The sequence below is a fragment of the Schistocerca serialis genome, chromosome 4, assembly GCF_023864345.2.
Source record: "Schistocerca serialis cubense isolate TAMUIC-IGC-003099 chromosome 4, iqSchSeri2.2, whole genome shotgun sequence".
Lineage (NCBI taxonomy): Eukaryota > Metazoa > Arthropoda > Insecta > Orthoptera > Acrididae > Schistocerca > Schistocerca serialis.
The window spans coordinates 140,379,674-140,399,816 of NC_064641.1; the positions used below are offsets into that span (position 1 = coordinate 140,379,674).

Below are 20,143 nucleotides of genomic sequence, written 5' to 3' on the forward strand. Positions count from 1 at the left end.
CAAGAGAGCAGTCGGAACAGAACTGACGCTAGTACACAGTGCTAGTTCCGAAATGTACATTCCTCCATTGTTGATCAGAGAAGTTACTACTTACATTGTCAGCATAAATGAAAATGCTCTCCTGTGGTGTGCTACAATTATGGAGATCACGCTACATGTCTTACAAGTACTAGTAGTACGAGTTTTATTTGTTCTTGGCTCATATTTTACAACCGTACAGAAATGCCTTTGTAATACTGATTTAAATAAATATGTAGTTTTACAGATAAAGCACAAAAAGGAACACAAAGTAGACAATATTTTCACAATTAAGAATCACTGTTTTTACCCAGATAAGCACTAAGAATCAAATGTGTGCCACAACACAGACATAAGCAAAAACAAATGAAAATAAATTTACAGTCAAGTTGTTACGCATAAACATAGACAAATTCTGTATAACCATAAGCACTATTATTTCAACAGACACACACTAATATACAGCACCAAATGCATAACAATTTTTCTGATCTGTGTGTTTATGATCCAAGCACTGGTCGCTTGAGCAGTAAGACACATTTTTGCAGATATTCTCTAGTTATTGCCTTTCAAATCTTGAACTAAAATCTTTCTACGGCACACTTGCACAGTACATGGTTGAAGTATGTTAAACACCCAAGTATCAAAAATAATTAGGGGGAAGGGAGAACAAAAACATATCCAAAGTGTGAATACTTCACAGTACTAACGGTTCTGCTTTCATGCATTGTATCAGTTGTTGTGATTACAAAATCAATTGTTGCTGATGATTAGTAGTTTTGTAAGGTACTATGCAGCCACTTCTGGACCATACTTCCTAACCCATTTATGAAGAGACTACTCACATTGTTCTTGTCTAAAAGTAATTCTGTTCAATTTAATCCGTATGTTCCTATTAAGTTAGTGATATGAAGTTGATTTGGTTGTTCCAGAATCATTTGTACTCTGCAGGGCATCTATTAATACAGTGAAAATCATTTGTTTGATACCATATTTGCTCATCACATATCAGCACTGTATAAACTATGTAAAGCATTGCACGTACAAAGTAAAACACAACCAAGAACAAGTTTCATCCAGCAAAATGAATCACATAAAATCATCAGTCGGGTGTAAGAAGACACTTTCTTGTTCATATTTGTACTTGGTGGTGATATGAATGTGTAAAACTGAACTTGAACTTCTCCAACAAAATTTTGTAGATTGCTGAGTGATATTTTCTAAATATTTTAGTAAAGGCTTGTGGTTTCCATTTCCAGAGTAATAATGATATGATGATGATTTCCTTGATTTGTTACCCCAGTTATCTTTGTTTTTGAGAGATGCCTTTAATGCAGTGTACAATCCAAAATACAAAGTAATGCAGCAACCCTCAGATGAACAGTACTGTGATATGGTTGCAGTGGCTGCTGGAACAGCACAGAATAACACTGCTGTGCCGTTTCTTCATTGCATTCATTCAACCCATCTACACAATTTGCATATTGGCCAAGTCTTCATCAGTAAACCTATCCATACTGTTGTGTGTAACTGTCAATGTACAACTAACACTGCTGAAAAAACAAAGGGAGATAGAACCGAGCAGTACTGAATGCAAACTTGAGAGCAAACAGAAAAATGGATATTTCTAGTATTAACAGCAAGTACTGTAAGTGAACGAAACATGTTTGTTTCCAAACAATGCACGTAATACATACTGTCGACTTTTGCACTGTTGTGCAGATATATTCAGTGCAATACGGATACAAAGTTAATTTTGTCAATGGAATTCAGTTTAACCTTGTGTAATTGCATTGCACAATACAGTGGTTCCAGGATGAACAAGGGCACTTTAAATCAAGGCTCAAGTTTGTCAGTGCCCACTGAACATTCATGATCCACAGGCTAATACAAACTCACAGCAATGTCAATCACTCATAACTTGCATGAAAGATGGAACATTTCTGCTACTAACAAGGGAGCATCCCCATCGCACCCCCCTCAGATTTAGTTACAAATTGGTACAGTGGACAGGCCTTGAAAAACTAAACACAGAGCAATCGAGAAAACAGGAAGAAGTTGTGTAGAACAATGAAAAAAAAAGCAAAATATACAATCTGAGTAGTCCATGCACAGAACAGGCAACATCAAGGATAATGTGAGCTCAGAAGCGCCGTGGTCCTGTGGTTAGCATGAGCAGCTGCCGAACGAGAGGTCCTTGGTTCAAGTCTACCCTCAAGTGAAAAGTTTAATTTTTTATTTTCAAACAATTGTTATCTGTCCGTCCGATGCGATCACTTTTTTTGGGAGTGGTTATCACATCCACAAGAAAACCTAAATCAGGCAAGGTAGAAGAATCTTTCTACCCATTCGCCAAGTGTACAAGTTAGGTGGGTCGACAACATATTCATGTCATGTGACGCACATGCCGTCACCAGTGTCGAATAGAATACATCAGACATGTTTTCCTGTGGAGGAATCGGTTGACCTATGACCTTGCGATCAGATGTATTCGGTTACCATTGGAGAGGTACGTCCTTTCGTCTACTAATCGCACGGTTTTGCAGTGCGGTCGCAAAACACAGACACTAAACTTATTACAGTGAACAGAGACATCAATGAACGAACGGACAGATCATAACTTTGTGAAAATAAAAAAAGTAAAATTTTCACTCGAGGGAAGACTTGAACCAAGGACCTCTCATTCCGCAGCTGATCACACTAACCACGGGACCACGGCGTTCCTAAGTTCACGTTAGCCTTGATGTTGCCTATCTTCCAAATGGACTACTCAGTTTGTATATTTTGCTTATTTTTTTCATAGCTCCACACAACTTCTTCCTGTTTTCTCGATTGATCTGTGTTCAGTTTTTCAAGATCTATCCACTGTGCCAACTTATAACTAAATGTGAGGGGGGGGGGGGTGCAATGGGGAGGTTCCCTTGTAAGTTGCACACTAAATTAACTTTTCCTCCCATGATTTCATTATATGCTCAATATTCTTGGGAGAGAGCACAGTACAGTATTCCATATTTCTTTGGTCTCCTCCTACTCCTTTGAGTGACAAATTATATGATCTGGTGATTATAAAGTATTCAGTCTCCCAAAAGCACATGTTAGGCAATATCTTAAGATGTTCTTAGCTTCCACACACACAAACCAAGTGAGGCTTCACAGGGGTAAGATATTGAGCTTATATCCAGGACACAGGGGCTTAAGTTTTCCAAGGTTTCTCTAAAATTGCTTATGACAAATTCAGGGATGGTTTCTTTGAAAAGGCATAGCCAATTCCTTTTCCCAATTAAGCTTGTGACCCTGTTTCTTCCTTTCTTGCAGATACAAAAACATTGAATCTGTTCACTGCTTTGCAGCTCAAATAAAACTTTTTAGTTCTGTAACCTCTATGAAATAACATATACCTTTGAAAGACCTTAATTATCACTGCAACGAATATACTGAAACTGTGATTTTCATTACTGACTCAGCCTTTTTTCCCTTGATGAAAGGCTAAATGTTCATTGAATGATTTATTCTCAGACTTGGCGCAAGATGTTTCTCATGTTATCCTGCTGACCTTTGTATAAGTAAAAATCTTGTAGCTGTAGTGTGGACATTATTATTATTATCATCATCATTGTTATGTTTTGTAGCAAAGGATTTCTGCTGAATCATAACATGAAACGCAAAACTCTGTGCCCTTGCTGTTCAAGAATTGGCAGCCAACTATGAGTCTGTCCTTTACATGTACAGTAGACTTGTGCTGAACCTGTGAAGAAAGAAAGCACATTTATTAAATTTACCATGACTAATCACTTTTCCTCCAGTTCAGACACTTGCATGAAAAATAACTGGAAAAATACTTGACATACTTAGTACATATTACATTTTTTTAAAAGCTGCAATGAAATAAAGAATTAAGAGAAGTACATCAGTATATCCTAGCAATTTTGAAAGACTTAGATGGAAGAAGAGGGCAGGAGGAGAACAAGAATGTATAAAATTTGCCGATAATATGATATTAATGGTAGAAAGTGAAAAAACTGTAAATAAAATGCTAAAATATCTGAATGAAGCAAAAACGAAGAGTATAGTGATCAGCAGAGGAAGGAGACTGGCAAATATTTAGATACGACAAGTTATTAATACCCAAGTAAAAGTACCATGGAAGTACCATCACTCAAGACTTGAGATGCAATCAGGAGGGGAAAACTTGCATTGCTATAGTGAAGGAGGCATTCATTAGAAAGAGAAAATTATTATGTGGCAAACTTGATAAAGGTGTGAGGAAAAGGCTTCCATGTGTGTCTGTCTAGTGTGTGGCACTCTATGGGGGCAGAAACTTGGACACTGAAGTGAGAGGGTGAAAAAAGGCTAGAAGTTTTGGATATGTGGACGTGGAGGAGAATGGAGCAGATAGGCTAGATGGAAAGTGTGTTTGAAAAGGCTGGTGAGAGGAGAAGACTGCTGCAAGTTATAAGAAAGAAAGAACAACTGGATGGGGCATTCGTTGAGATGGAAATGCTTGCCAACTGACACTTCGGGGGGATTAGTTTGTGGGAGGAGCTTGAGGGGAAGGAGGAGATACAAGATGATAAATGACTTAAAGGGAAGTGCAAATTATATAAACTTGAAGATGATGGTAGAAGACAAGAAAATGTGGACAGTTAACTTTGGGCAGAACACTAATGAAGATGATTCCAGCAACGTAACTAACCATAGTGTGTGCTTTGGGATTATGTTATTGTTGATAATAATGTCCATCAGCAAGCAAAGCTTGAATCACTAAAGCCAATAGTAGTTTTAAAAAAGTAACTCTGAACTACTTCAATCATAGTCTTCTCCTAAGAGTTTACTGGAAAATGTAAAGTTTATGTAAAGATGAAATGTGTAGAGGGAAATGTAAGAAAGTTGCCTCTGTTATATGCCTTTTTTCCGAGAAATATCTTTTGATCATTTCATATTTTTGGATTCTGTTGAACATCTCCTCCTGTGCTTCTGAAAGTAGAACATCCATTATTTCCGACTGTTCTGTGTTTCTTTTTTCCTGTAGCAATTGGTCCAACTTCATTGGTGGAAAATTGATATGTTTGTCAGATCTTGCAAGATCACTGACAATATTCATAAATAATTTTTCCTTGCAGATGTCATATAATATTAGTATGAATTATTCTTTCACAAAAGGACTGAGAATAAGCTAACTCTGTAGCTTCTAATAAAAAGCTTGTGCTCACTGTACATGTGCACTGAACCTGACAATAATTAGATTAGTGAGCTGTATGTCTCCTACTTTTGGAAGGGAGAAATGCACATGTGACTCTATAATGCCCGAATTTTAAATTTTTTTTAAGATTATGAAGTCAACATGTCAGCTACTAAGCAAGTCTTAATTATTTAATGAAGAAAATATTTAGCCAGAACATTTCCCTGTTGGGACACTGTAATACACTAAAACATTGTTCTCCATTTTGTAACATGCTGTACTCTCCGCATGGCTTATGTGTGCTCCTTCTAATGATGGATGGATGGATGGATGGATGGCTATAATGTTGTAAATGATCAATATAAGTAATATATTACTATGAATAATATAATTCATAAGACTTAGGACACTACTAAACAAATTTGAAAAGAAATGGAGGAAATGAGTGACATAACATGTTAAATGATCACCGAGCTATCGTGAAACAAAAGCTGAACTTACTATCAGTTTTCACATAACATAAGGTGCCAATACAAGTAATCTAAGACATTTTTTGATTACTTTTGCAATGAAAGTTGAGTATGATTTCAATGTGTAGCTGTTGTTGAAAGTTGGCATCTCTGCGCAATTCATTCAGACACCTCATATCACATTGTTATGATGGAAACACTGTTAGGGAAGAAGAAGTGGACTACTTATTAACAACTTTGTTGCAGGTGCCCACATACATTGTTAACAGAATTGAAAGCATCAACAGTCTAGAGAACTAGTTATTTCAATTTCAAATAGCAGTACCACATTGATTTCAGAGTGAACATGCTATGTTTTTGAAAGCTTAGAAAATATGAAATACACTAACAAAATAAATGTTTCATTATTCTTTGTTAGACTGATTCTGAAATGTTCATCATTCACTTAGCTGATAATGTTATAAAAGTATTATAATTTCAAGTTGATAAAAACCTGAGGGGAAGACAATCAATTACCATAAATGCTAATTTTCTACATTTTGCAAATCACCGTGAAGTGGTTTCCATTCACCTGTGGAGTGTGGGAAAAATGACTGTGTAAATGCCTCTGTGTGTGTTGTAATTAATCTGATGATGTCCTCAGAATCCCCAGAGGAGTGGTTAGTAGAAGGTTATATTATATTCCTAGAGGCTTCACTTCAAGCCAGTTCTTGAAATTTTGTAAGTAGGCTTTCTCAGGATTGTCTTCAAAAGTCTGCCAATTCAGCTCTTTCAGCATCTTCATGACAGTCTCGCACTGTCAAACAAACCATGACTGTTCATTCTACCCTTCCCTGTATAGTCCCACACACTTGAGCAGCATTCTACGATGCATTGCACAAGTGATCTGTATGCAATAAACTGAAGACTGCTACCTGCTTTACCTATGACTGAGCCTATGTGGGCAATCCTATTTGTTTCCCTACAAAGTGTTACACTCAGGTATTTGTGAGTTGGCCAATTCCAATTGTGACTCACTGATGTTATAGTCATAGGATGCTATGTTTTTTTCATTTTGTGAAGTTCACAGTTTCACATTTCTGAACATTTAAAGCAAGTTACCCGTTATTGCACCACTTTGAAATCTTATCATATCTATTTCTGCTGCTGCTTTCAGACATTACTTCATTATAGATAACTGCATAATCTGCAAAAAGTCTGATGTTACTATTAATATTGTCCGCAAGGTCATTAATATACAGCATGAATGGCAAGGGTCACAATACATGTCCCTGGGGCACATCTGGAGTTACTTTTACACCTGTCAATAAATCTCCATCCAATACAATATGCTCTGTGTCCTACCCACAGAGAAATTGTCAATCCAGTCAAATTTCACTTGACAGTCTATACACTTGTACTTTTGATAGTAAATGTAGGTGTGGTATTGAGTCAAATGCTTTTTGAAAATTGAGAAAAACTGCATATCCCGGACTGCCTTGATCCATGGCTTTCAGTTTGGCATGTGAGTTGGGTTTACACGATCGATGTTTTCAAAATACATGCTGGTTCGCCTGGAGGAGGTCATTCTGTTAGATATACATCATTATGATCGACCTCAGGCTATGTTTTAAGATTCTACCAAAAATTTATTTCAAGGATATTGGACGATAGTTTTGTGAACCACTTCTGCTACCCTTCTTGCAGATAGTTTTGACCTGTGCTTTCTTCCAATAATTTAGCTGGAAATTGGGTATAGAACTTAGGGATTCCATTAATCTTTGGGGGCTTTGTTTGATTTTTACTGATTTCAGCTGTTTGTCAAAGCTCCTAGCACTTACATCTGTTTCATTATCTTTCAGTGGTAAGAGAATTAAACTAGGGCAATACTCCTGGGTTTTCCTTTGTAAAGGAACATTTGAAAATGGAATTCAGCATTTCTGCTTTTGCTTTGCTGTCTCCAGTTTTAATACCTGTCTTGTATATGAGTGATTAGGCACTAATTTTGGTGCCACTTACAGCCTTGACACACGATTAGGATTCCTTTGGGTTTTGTAAAGGTTGTTCGACAGTATTCTGCTACAGTAATCACTGAAAGCTTCATGCATTGGTCTTTTCACAGCCAAATGTGTGTCATTCAGCATCTCTCTGTAAATAGCCCTATGCTTTGTTTTACACCCATTATAAAGTAGTTTCTGTTTTTTTAGAAGTTTCTTTATGGCGACTGTATACCAAGGAGGCCTCCCCCATCATGACATATTCTACTGGGTACATCCCTATCCAGAGATTGGTCAACTATTGTTTTAAATGTGAGCCATAGTTCCTGTACACTCTCATACCCTGTTCTGAAAGTTTCAAGTTGCTCATGGAGATATGTTTCTACTGCCTCTTTATCTAGTTTACAGAACATAATCCTCCTTCTTGTTTTAGTTGTCCTTTGTCTGTGTTAATCAGTGTTGCTACAAGTACCTCATGGTCATTGATACCAGTTTCAATGTGGACATTCTCAAAAAGTTCAGGTCTGTTTGTTGCCATCAGATCTAATAGATTCCCATCATGAGTGGGGTTCTAAACTATCTGTTGTAGATGGTTAAACAATGGAAAAATGGAGCTGCAGATAGGCACAACCTTTAAGGCTGTCAGAAAGTGAGCTTTCGGCTAATAAGGCCTTTGTTAAAAATAGACAACATACACAGAAACACTCATGCAAATGCAACTCACACACACTTGACCACAGACTCCGGCCACTGAAAACAGACTCTGGCTATGGTCATTTGTGTGTGAGTTGTGTTTGCACGTGCGCACGCGCACTTGTGTGTGTGTGTGTGTGTGTGTGTGTGTGTTTTGTCTATTTTCAACAAAGGTCTTGTTGGCCGAAAGCTCATTTTCTGATAGTCTTCTTGTTGTTACTATCTGTGACTCAGTATCTCCACTATACAGTGAGTAGCAACTATCCTTTTCATAATATTGTTCTAGGTGGCTTTCTGAGAAGACATTTAGTAAATTTTCACAAGATGTCTTGCCATGTCCACCACTAATAAAATTGTAATTTTCCCAATTGATTGCTGGGTGATTAAAGTCTCCAATGATTAAAATATAACTGGGGAACTGATGTACAAGCAAACAAGTTTTTAGTAACATGAAGAGGTGAGTCTGCTGGTCGATAGAAGGATCCAGTTGCTATTTTATGCCTGCCCACTGATACTGAGTCCTGCCCAAACATCTTGAATAATGCTTCCATTTCTACCCTGATGCATTTTATTTTTCTTGTCTAATGCAACAAATACACCACCTCCATTTCCCGTAAGCATATTCTTTCAATATATACTTAAATTTTCCCGAAAAACCTCACTGCTGTCCTCCTTAGGTGTTTCCAGCTTTCTGTATCATGTGAGCTTCACTGCTTTTTAGGAACACTCCAAACTCTGGTAATCTGTTGTGAATGGTTTGAAAGTTAACTACTAGGATTTTAATAAATACTTTAACATATGAGGGACATTTAACTACAAATAAAGTCTGAAACCTCACTTAGATTTTTTTGGTGCTAGATGTAAATAAGAAATAATCTTCAGAGAGAGCTTGCACAAGTCATTCAAAGCTTCTTTCTTTCTTTTTCTCGTTGAGTGCAAAATCATTAAACAGTGGGGCACAAATTTTTTTTAAAAAACCGTTCTTTCACTAGCAGCTGGGAGGTCAATCTCAGTCTATATGGCAGCCATTATTCTGTTCAATTCTGGCACTGATTAAGGGGGCAGGTTATTGTTCATATGCTGGTGAAGAAGATTCAATCAAGGGTAGTTATTCAACAGATATTAAAGAATTTATACAGTGCCAGTTTTAATCAGCTATGGCAACTGATTCCAACATTCTTCAATCATTTCTATTGCTGCCTTAATGATTCATTCCTGCAGATTTCAGATAAAGGATTTTGAAAGTCCACCAATGATAAGATTTTGATAGTTGTACATACCTAGCAATGAACAGAGTACTTAATGTATACTACCTTCTTGAGGAACAAATGCTTGTTATGATACTGATCCCCCCATGAACCATGGACCTTGCCGTTGGTGGGGAGGCTTGCGTGCCTCAGCGATACAGATGGCCGTACCGTAGGTGCAACCACAACAGAGGGGTATCTGTTGAGAAGCCAGACAAACATGTGGTTCCTGAAGAGGGGCAGCAGCCTCTTCAGTAGTTGCAGGGGCAACAGTCTGAATGATTGACTGATTTGGCCTTGTAACACTAACCAAAACGGCCTTGCTGGCACTGGTACTGCGAACAGCTGAAAGCAAGGGAAAACTACAGCCGTAATTTTTCCCGAGGGCATGCAGCTTTACTGTATGGTTAAATGATGATGGCGTCCTCTTGGGTAAAATATTCCAGAGGTAAAATAGTCCCCCATTCATATCTCCGGGCAGGGACTACTCAAGAGGTCGTCATTATCAGGAAAAAGAAAACTGGCGTTCTATGGATCAGAGCGTGGAATGTCAGATCCCTTAATTGGGCAGGTAGGTTAGAAAATTTAAAAAGGGAAATGGATAGGTTAAAGTTAGATATATTGGGAATTAGTAAAGTTTGGTGGCAGGAGGAACAAGACTTTTGGTCAGGTGAATACAGGGTTATAAATACACAATCAAATAGGGATAATGCAGGAGTAGGTTTAATAATGAATAAAAAAATAAGAGTGCGGGTAAGCTACTACAAACAGCATAGTGAACGCATTATTGTGGCCAAGATAGACATGAAGCCCACGTCTACTACAGTAGTACAAGTTTATATGCCAACTAGCTCTGCAGATGATGAAGAAATTGATGGAATGTATGATGAGATATAAGAAATTATTCAGGTAGTGAAGGGAGACGAAAATTTAATAGTCATGGGTGACTGGAATTCGAGAGTAGGAAAAGGGAGAGAAGGAAACATAGTAGCTGAATATGGATTGGGGCTAAGAAATGAAAGAGGAAGCCGCCTGGTAGAGTTTTGCACAGAGCATAACTTAATCATAGCTAACACTTGGTTTCAAGAATCATGAAAGAAGGTTGTATACATGGAAGAATCCTGGAGATACTAGAAGGTATCAGATAGATTATATACTGGTAAGACAGAGATTTAGGAACCAGATTTTAAATTGTAAGACAGTTCCAGGGGCAGATGTGGACTCTGACCACAATCTATTGGTTATGAACTGTAGAATATAACTGAAGAAACTGCAAAAAGGTGGGAATTTAAGGAGATGGGACCTGCATAAACTGACTAAACCAGAGGTTGTACAGAGTTTCAGGGAGAGCATAAGGGAACAATTGACAGGAATGGGGGAAAGAAGTACAGTAGAAGAAGAATGGGTAGCTCTGAGGGATGAAGTAGGGAAGGCAGCGGAGGATCAAGTACGTAAAAAGACAAGGGATAGTAGAAATCCTTGGGTAACAGAAGAAATATTGAATTTAATTGATGAAAGGAGAAAATATAAAAATGCAGTAAATGAAGCAGGCAAAAAGGAATACAAACATCTCAAAACAGGAAGTGCAAAATGGCTAAGCAGGGATGGCTAGAGGACAAATGTAACCGAGCGAGGTGGCGCAGTGGTTAGACACTGGACTCGCATTCGGGAGGACGACGGTTCAATCCCGCGTCCGGCCATCCTGATTTAGGTTTTCCGTGATTTCCCTAAATCGCTCCAGGCAAATGCCGGGATGGTTCCTTACAAAGGGCACGGCCTTCCCTAATCCGATGAGACCGATGACCTCGCTGTCTGGTCTCCTTCCGCAAAACAACCAACCAACCAACAAATGTAAGGGTGTAGAGGCTTATCTCACTAGGGGTACGATAGATACTGCCTACAGGAAAATTAAAGATACCTTTGAAAAAAGAGAACCACTTGTATGAATATCAAGAGCTCAGATGGAAACCCAGTTCTAAGCAAAGAAGGAAAAGCAGAAAGGTGGAAGGAGTATATAGAAGGTCTATACAAGGGCGATGTACTTGAGGACAATATTATGGAAATGGAAGAGAATGTAGATGAAGATGAAATGGGAGATACGATACTGCGTGAAGAATTTGACAGAGCACTGAAAGACCTGAGTCGAAACAAGGCCCCGGGAGTAGACAACATTCCATTAGAACTACTGACGGCCTTGGGAGAGCCAGTCCTGACAAGACTCTACCATCTGGTGAGCAAGATGTATGAGACAGGCGAAATACCCTCAGACTTCAAGAAGAATATAACAATTCCAATCCCAAAGAAAGCAGGTGCTGACAGATGTGAAAATTACCGAACTATCAGTTTAATAAGTCACAGCTGCAAAATACTAACACGAATTCTTTAGAGATGAATGGAAAAACTGGTAGAAGCTGACCTCAGGGAAGGTCAGTTAGGATTCCGTAGAAATGTTGGAACACGTGAGGCAATACTGACCTTACGACTTATCTTAGAAGAAAGATTAAGGAAAGGCAAACCTACATTTCTAGCATTTGTAGACTTAGAGAAAGCTTTTGACAATTTTGACTGGAATACTCTCTTTCAAATTCTAAAGGTGGCAGGGGTAAAATACAGGGAGCGAAAGGCTATTTACAATTTGTGCAGAAACCAGATGGCAGTTATAAGAGTCGAGGGGCATGAAAGGGAAGCAGTGGTTGGGAAGGGAGTGAGACATGGTTGTAGCCTCTCCCCGATGTTATTCAATCTGTATATTGAGCAAGCAGTAAAAGAAACAAAAGAAAAATTCAGAGTAGGTATTAAAATTCATGGAGAAGAAATAAAAACTTTGAGGTTCGCCGATGACATTGTAATTCTATCAGAGACAGCAAAGGACTTGGAAGAGCAGTTGAACGGAATGGGCAGTGTCTTGAAAGGAGGATATAAGATGAACATCAACAAAAGCAAAACGAGGATAATGGAATGTAGTTGAATTAAGTGGGGTGATGCTGAGGGAATTAGATTAGGAAATGAGACACTTAAAGTAGTAAAGGAGTTTTGCTATTTGGGGAGCAAAATAACTGATGATGGTCAAAATAGAGAAGATATAAAATGTAGACTGGCAATGGCAAGGAAAGCATTTCTGAAGAAGAGAAATTTGTTAACATCGAGTATAGATTTAAGTGTCAGGAAGTCATTTCTAAAAGTATTTGTATGGAGTTCAGCCATGTATGGAAGTGAAACATGGACAATAAATAGTACGGGCAAGAAGAGAATAGAAGCTTTCGAAATGTGGTGCTACAGAAGAATGCTGAAGATTAGATGGGTAGATCACATAACTAATGATGAAGTATTGAATAGAACTGGGGAGAAGAGGAGTTTCTACATCTACATCTACATTTACATCTACATTTATACTCTGCAAGCCACCCAATGGTGTGTGGCGGAGGGCACTTTACGCGCCACTGTCATTACCTCCCTTTCCTGTTCCAGTCGCGTATGGTTCGCGCGAAGAACGACTGTCTGAAAGCCTCCCTGCGCGCTCTAATCTCTCTAATTTTACATTCATGATCTCCTCTGGAGGTATAAGTAGGGGGAAGCAATATATTCGATACCTCATCCAGAAACGCACCCTCTCGAAACCTGGCGAGCAAGCTACACCGCGATGCAGAGCGCCTCTCTTGCAGAGTCTGCCACTTGAGTTTATTAAACATCTCCGTAACGCTATCACGGTTACCAAATAACCCTGTGACGAAACGCCCCGCTCTTCTTTGGATCTTCTCTATCTCCTCCGTCAAACCGATCTGGTATGGATCCCACACTGATGAGCAATACTCAAGTATAGGTCGAACGAGTGTTTTGTAAGCCACCTCCTTTGTTGATGGACTACATTTTCTAAGCACTCTCCCAATGAATCTCAACCTGGTACCCGCCTTACCAACAATTAATTTTATATGATCATTCCACTTCAAATCGTTCCGCACGCATACTCCCAGAAATTTTACAGAAGTAACTGCTACCAGTGTTTGTTCCGCTATAATATAATCATACAATAAAGGATCCTTCTTTCTATGTATTTGCAATACATTACATTTGTCTATGTTAAGGGACAGTTGCCACTCCCTGCACCAAGTGCCTATCGGCTGCAGATCTTCCTGCATTTCGCTACAATTTTCTAATGTTGCAACTTCTCTGTATACTACAGCATCATCCGCGAAAAGCCGCATGGAACTTCCGACACTAACTACTAGGTCACTTATATATATTGTGAAAAGCAATGGTCCCATAACACTCCCCTGTGGCACGCCAGAGGTTACTTTAACGTCTGTAGACGTCTCTCTATTGATAACAACATGCTGTGTTCTGTTTGCTAAAAACTCTTCAATCCAGCCACACAGCTGGTCTGATATTCCGTAGGCTCTTACTTTGTTTATCAGGCGACAGTGCGGAACTGTATCGAACGCCTTCCGGAAGTCAAGAAAAATAGCATCTACCTGGGAGCCTGTAGCTAATATTTTCTGGGTCTCACACGATCGCTGTTTCCGGAATCTATGTTGATTCCTAAATAGTAGATTCTGGGTTTCCAAAAACGACATGATACTCGAGCAAAAAACATGTTCTAAAATTCTACAACAGATCGACGTAAGAGATATAGGTCTATAGTTTTGAGCATCTGCTCGACGACCCTTCTTGAAGACTGGGACTACCTGTGCTCTTTTCCAATCATTTGGAACCCTCCGTTCCTCTAGAGACTTGCGGTACACGGCTGTTAGAAGGGGGCAAGTTCTTTCGCGTACTCTGTGTAGAATCGAATTGATATACCATCAGGTCCAGTGGACTTTCCTCTATTGAGTGATTGCAGTTGCTTTTCTATTCCTTGGACACTTATTTCGATGTCAGCCATTTTTTCGTTTGTGCGAGGATTTAGAGAAGGAACTGCAGTGCGGTCTTCCTCTGTGAAACAGCTTTGGAAAAAGGTGTTTAGTATTTCAGCTTTACGTGTGTCATCCTCTGTTTCAATGCCATCATCATCCCGGAGTGTCTGGATATGCTGTTTCGAGCCACTTACTGATTTAACGTAAGACCAGAACTTTCTAGGATTTTCTGTCAAGTCGGTACATAGAATTTTACTTTCGAATTCACTGGACGCTTCACGCATAGCCCTCCTTACACTAACTTTGACATCGTTTAGCTTCTGTTTGTCTGAGAGGTTTTGGCTGCGTTTAAACTTGGAGTGAAGCTCTCTTTGCTTTCGCAGTAGTTTCCTAACTTTGTTGTTGTACCACGGTGGGTTTTTCCCGTCCCTCACAGTTTTACTCGGCACGTACCTGTCTAAAATGCATTTTACGATTGCCTTGAACTTTTTCCATAAACACTCAACATTGTCAGTGTCGGAACAGAAATTTTCGTTTTGATCTGTTAGATAGTCTGAAATCTGCCTTCTATTACTCTTGCTAAACAGATAAACCTTCCTCCCTTTTTTTATATTCCTATTAACTTCCATATTCAGGGATGCTGCAACGGCCTTATGATCACTGATTCCCTGTTCTGCACTTAAAGAGTCGAAAAGTTCGGGTCTGTTTGTTATCAGTAGGTCCAAGATGTTATCTCCACAAGTCGGTTCTCTGTTTAATTGCTCGAGGTAATTTTCGGATAGTGCACTCAGTATAATGTCACTCAATGCTCTGTCCCTACCACCCGTCCTAAACATCTGAGTGTCCCAGTCTATATCTGGTAAATTGAAATCTCCACCTAAGACTATAACATGCTGAGAAAATTTATGTGAAATGTATTCCAAATTTTCTCTCAGTTGTTCTGCCACTAATGCTGCTGAGTTGGGAGGTCGGTAAAAGGAGCCAATTATTAACCTAGCTCGGTTGTTGAGTGTAACCTCCACTCATAATAATTCACAGGAACTATCCACTTCTACTTCACTACAGGATAAACTACTGCTAACAGCGATGAACACTCCACCACCGGTTGCATGCAATCTATCCTTTCTAAACACCGTCTGTACCTTTGTAAAAATTTCGGCAGAATTTATCTCTGGCTTAAGCCAGCTTTCTGTACCTATAACGATTTCAGCTTCGGTGCTTTCTATCAGCGCTTGAAGTTCTGGTACTTTACCAACGCAGCTTCGACAGTTGACAATTACAATACCGATTGCTGCTTGGTCCCCGCATGTCCTGACTTTGCCCCGCACCCGTTGAGGCTGTTGCCAATTTCTGTACTTGCCCAAGGCCATGTAACCTAAAAAACCGCCCAGCCCACGCCACACAACCCCTGCTACCCGTGTAGCCGCTTGTTGCGTGTAGTGGACTCCTGACCTATCCAGCGGAACCCGAAACCCCACCACCCTATGGCGCAAGTCGAGGAATCTGCAGCCCACACAGTCGCAGAACCATCTCAGCCTCTGATTCAGACCCTCCACTCGGCACAACTTGACAAAAAGAAGGGACCGGTTGGTAGGACATGTTCTGAGGCATCAAGGGATCACAAATTTAGCATTGGAGGGCAGCGTGGAGGGTAAAAATCGTAGAGGGAGACCAAGAGTTGAATACACTAAGCAGATTCAGAAGGATGTAGGTTGCATTAAGTACTGGGAGATGAAGAAGCTTGCCCAGGATAGGGTAGCATGGAGAGCTGCATCCAACCAGTCTCAGGACTGAAGACCACACACCAACATGATACAGATAGTCTCATAATCAACTAGGTTATGAAATTCACATGTGGCAAATAACATAATTTATTTACCTGCGTTTCCCATCTTATTTATTAAGGTAGATAACATTTCAGTTATTATTGTACTCACTGCAACAACAACTGCACTGTTTAGTGTGTAGATTGTCTAATTATATGCTATTAAGCTGTTTCAAAAACACTGAGAAGTCTCTGGTATGTTGAGATGGTGTCACCTTTGAAGACACCACCACAAGTGAATGGACAAAGTATTGCACAGCTGGCAAAACTGTCAGTTCATGAACACTGATTAGTGATAAACTGGTTAGGCTGGTCTACAGTTGCAATATAAAACAAGGTAGAAAGTAAAGTGATATGTTAAGGATTTTGCACCATCCTTCTTATTCTTTCCCTTCAATGTTTTTGGCTTTTTAATCATTTTTGTTTCAACTGTGCTATCTTTTTTACTGATCTTTCCAGTTGACATCATTGGCATTCATACACTAACTTCAAGATCTTGTGGTCTTTCATGTGCTTTACATGTCATACTGCTTATTCGCATACTCCTCTATACCAACACAGTGCAAAAGTTGATACACTTTCAGCACTAGTACTGGAATTTCCTCACGGCTGAGCAATGACCGCTATCTGTATTATGATGACTTTGCAGCAGTCCAACAAATAGGGTGCACACATGACACCTCCATTGCCAACAGCAAAACTAGCAGTCACTGAGGCACGCTATTTATATGTGCCCATCCACGTACCAAGGTAGGCATCATCCAGTTGAGCCATTTGGCCTGATCAGCTGTCAACATCCGCTGGGCAACTGTCCTTTGTTCTTCAACTGCCACTCAAACATCAATGCCAGTCGCGTGTCAAGGTCAAGAGTGTGGTGCAGTCCCGATTCCCCACTGCCACCTCCCCTCCACCAACACTATGGTGGAGTACCACAGGGAAGTATGATAGGACCATTGATGTTCACAATATATATATAAACGATCTAGTAGAAAGCATTGGATGCACTTTAAGGCTATTTGCATATGATGCAGTTGTCTATACCAAAGTAGCAACGTTAGAAGATAGTAAAAATTTGCAAAGCGACTTGTAGAGAATTGATTGAATGGTGCAAACTCTGGCAGTTGACTCTGAACGTAAATAAATGAAAACATACTGCAGCCGGCCGGGGTGGCCGAGCGGTTCTAGGTGCTACAGTCTGGAACCGCGCGACTGCTACGGACGCAGATTCGAATCCTGCCTCGGGCATGGATGTGTGTGATGTCCTTAGGTTAGTTAGGTTTAAGTAGTTCTAAGTTCTAGGGGACTGATGACCTTAGATGTTGTTAAGTCCCATAGTGCTCAGAGCCTTTGAACCATTTTTGAACATACTGCACATACATAGGAAAAGAAATCCACTACTGTACAGCTAGACTATTGATGACAAACAGCTGGAGACAGCATCTGCCATAAAATATCTACATGTAACTATCCAGAGTGACCTTATGTGGAAGGACCACGCAAAACAGATAGTGGGAAAAGAAGACACCAGACTCAGAATCATCGGAAGAATATTAAGGAAATGTAACTCATCCACGAAAGATGGCTTATAAGGTGCTTGTTCACCTGATTCTTGAGTATTGTTCATCTATTTGGGATCCCTATCAGATAGGACTGATAGAGGAGATAGGGAATATCCAATAAAGAGCGGTGCATTTCGTCACAAGATCGTTTAGCTGGTGAGAGAGCATTACGGAGATGCTACACAAACTCCACTGGCAGACGTTACAAGAGAAGCATTGTACATCACAAAGAGATTTACTATTAAAATTTCGGGACAGTACTTTTTAGGAGGAGTCAGACAACATATTACTTCCCCCACATACATCTCGCATACTGACCACGAGGACAAAATTCGAGAAATTAGAGCAAATACAGAGGCTTACTGACAATCATTCTTCCTACGTACTATTCGCGAGTGGAACAGGGTTGGCAGTATCAGTTAGTGGTACCGAAAGTACCCTCCACCAAAAACCATTTGATGGCTTGCAGAGTGTGATGTAGACGTATGGTCACAGTCTATGAGGTGTTACTTTTTTCGAGGCTTTGAATTATATGAACTGTGTTCTTTTTTCCAGAAGATGCCAATATTTTTTTCTTCTTGCACACATAAGGACTCTGAATAAATTTTAGATATATTTCCTTTGTAAATTAAGTAGGAATCTAGAGAAAGAAAACTATTTGTATGTATTCTTTTTTTGTATGTATGCATGTCCTGCTAGAGGAAATATTATTTTATTGATGAAGAGTAATTTTAATTAGAATGTCGAGTAGCTTTGGTGCAGTGTTAACAAAAGTATTAATAAATGTTTAAAGAAATATACAATCGAAATAATGTAATTACAATTACACAGAAAGTTCTGACTGCTTAAAAGTTTGTTTGTTTTTGGTAATATGCTGCTTGCAATACATTTTTAGACATAGAAACAGAGATCTAGGTGTTTTTAATGGTTTATTGCACCACTGAAATTTGTAGCTTTGATCCTGCCCTGTACTGCATAGTTAGAAAATTCATTACTTTTTTACTGTCACAATGCACTTTGCTTAACTAAGATTTTCCTTTTATTATTGTGGTAGAGCTGAAGATCAGTCAATAACCGCATTCACAATGCCTTCTGGTGGAAGTGTGGGGTGGTGTCTTATCTGTAGTCTCATCAGAACTTCACCGTGCACTAGTGATACATTGACACAGGGGTTAGCATTAGTTTTTCTGGGTTATTGAGAAACTGATGTACAGGTTGAGATACTGCAGAACCTCATGGCACCAAAGTGCAGAAGATAGTAATTTTATCTTATAGGAAGCAGTGTAGTTTTTTTGTGGTGTCATGTAAGTAGAGTCAGTGAAGTGATAATGAGAGGAACAGAATTAGGTAGCCCGGTGTTCTTGCTATAGTAACCCTGCCGGATGTGCAGATGGCTGGAGGTGATCTCTCCCACCATTTTTGCTACCTAACTCACCTCTACAAGTGTATTCTGCTGTACTGGTAGTTTACTAGGTGCTCAGTGCCTATCTGGAAATAGTGCCTGTTACCCAGCTAAATGACACTTGGTCTTTGCTCTTCTACTTTGGAATGATCCTCAAATACCTACAGTTAAAACTTCCAGGCTGAGAGGCCGTGGTCAATGTATAAAATTCCCACCTAATGTTTTGTCTCCATCTGCGGGAGACATCTCCTGAGGTCGTCCGGCTACTGCCACTGAGGCTCCAAGTACTCTCGCATTTATAGAGCACATAGAGGGCATGTGACGGTATGCCTATCATTGGAAGGTGTCATCATTCTCAATTAAGAGTAATCGATTCTAATTTCTCCCACATCCCCTCCCTCATAGCTGACAAACCCTGCCTCGCAGACCTACTACATTTACCACATCTTCAGAAACTCCCTCCCACCACCACACAGAATCCAGAACCTAAACAGAGCCAAAACACAGTTATCAAACTTTTTCTAAATAAGCCTTAGTCCCACATAGATATCAGCCATTTCCAAAGGCCATACTTTTTGCCCCACTTCCAAATTCAATCATACTGGACTTGTTATAGGCCTTCTCTCATTCTCCTGATCCCTACAGCAGAAACACTTTTTCACCACCAACCCTACCAATCAGACTCAACACAAAGCCAATGTTGAACCCTGCCTGGCTCAGTTCACTCCTCCATCCATCCATGATCCATGCCAACTGCCCCCAAATCGGCACCTGTTAACATTCCAGAATTTCTTAACCTCAAACTTCTGCAAATCCCCCAACATAGAAACTAACCTCACATCTATAGAAAAAACTGCAATCCACTACCTAAAAACTGATCCCAACCTTATAATCAGTCAACAAAGGCTCCACCACTGTCGTTTT

General features: G+C 39.6%; 1 protein-coding gene across 1 annotated transcript in view; it reads right to left on the reverse strand.

The window, feature by feature from the left end:
* Positions 1 to 2,920: 2,920 nt before the first annotated feature.
* The window catches only part of LOC126473834 (WD repeat-containing protein 54-like), a 63,732-nt gene continuing 46,509 nt past the window's right edge, over positions 2,921 to 20,143 (reverse strand). The window contains exon 5 of the mRNA XM_050101159.1: positions 2,921 to 3,763. Coding sequence (XP_049957116.1) covers positions 3,635 to 3,763 — 129 coding nt within the window. The 3' untranslated portion in view covers positions 2,921 to 3,634. The remainder of the gene's footprint in view (positions 3,764 to 20,143) is intronic.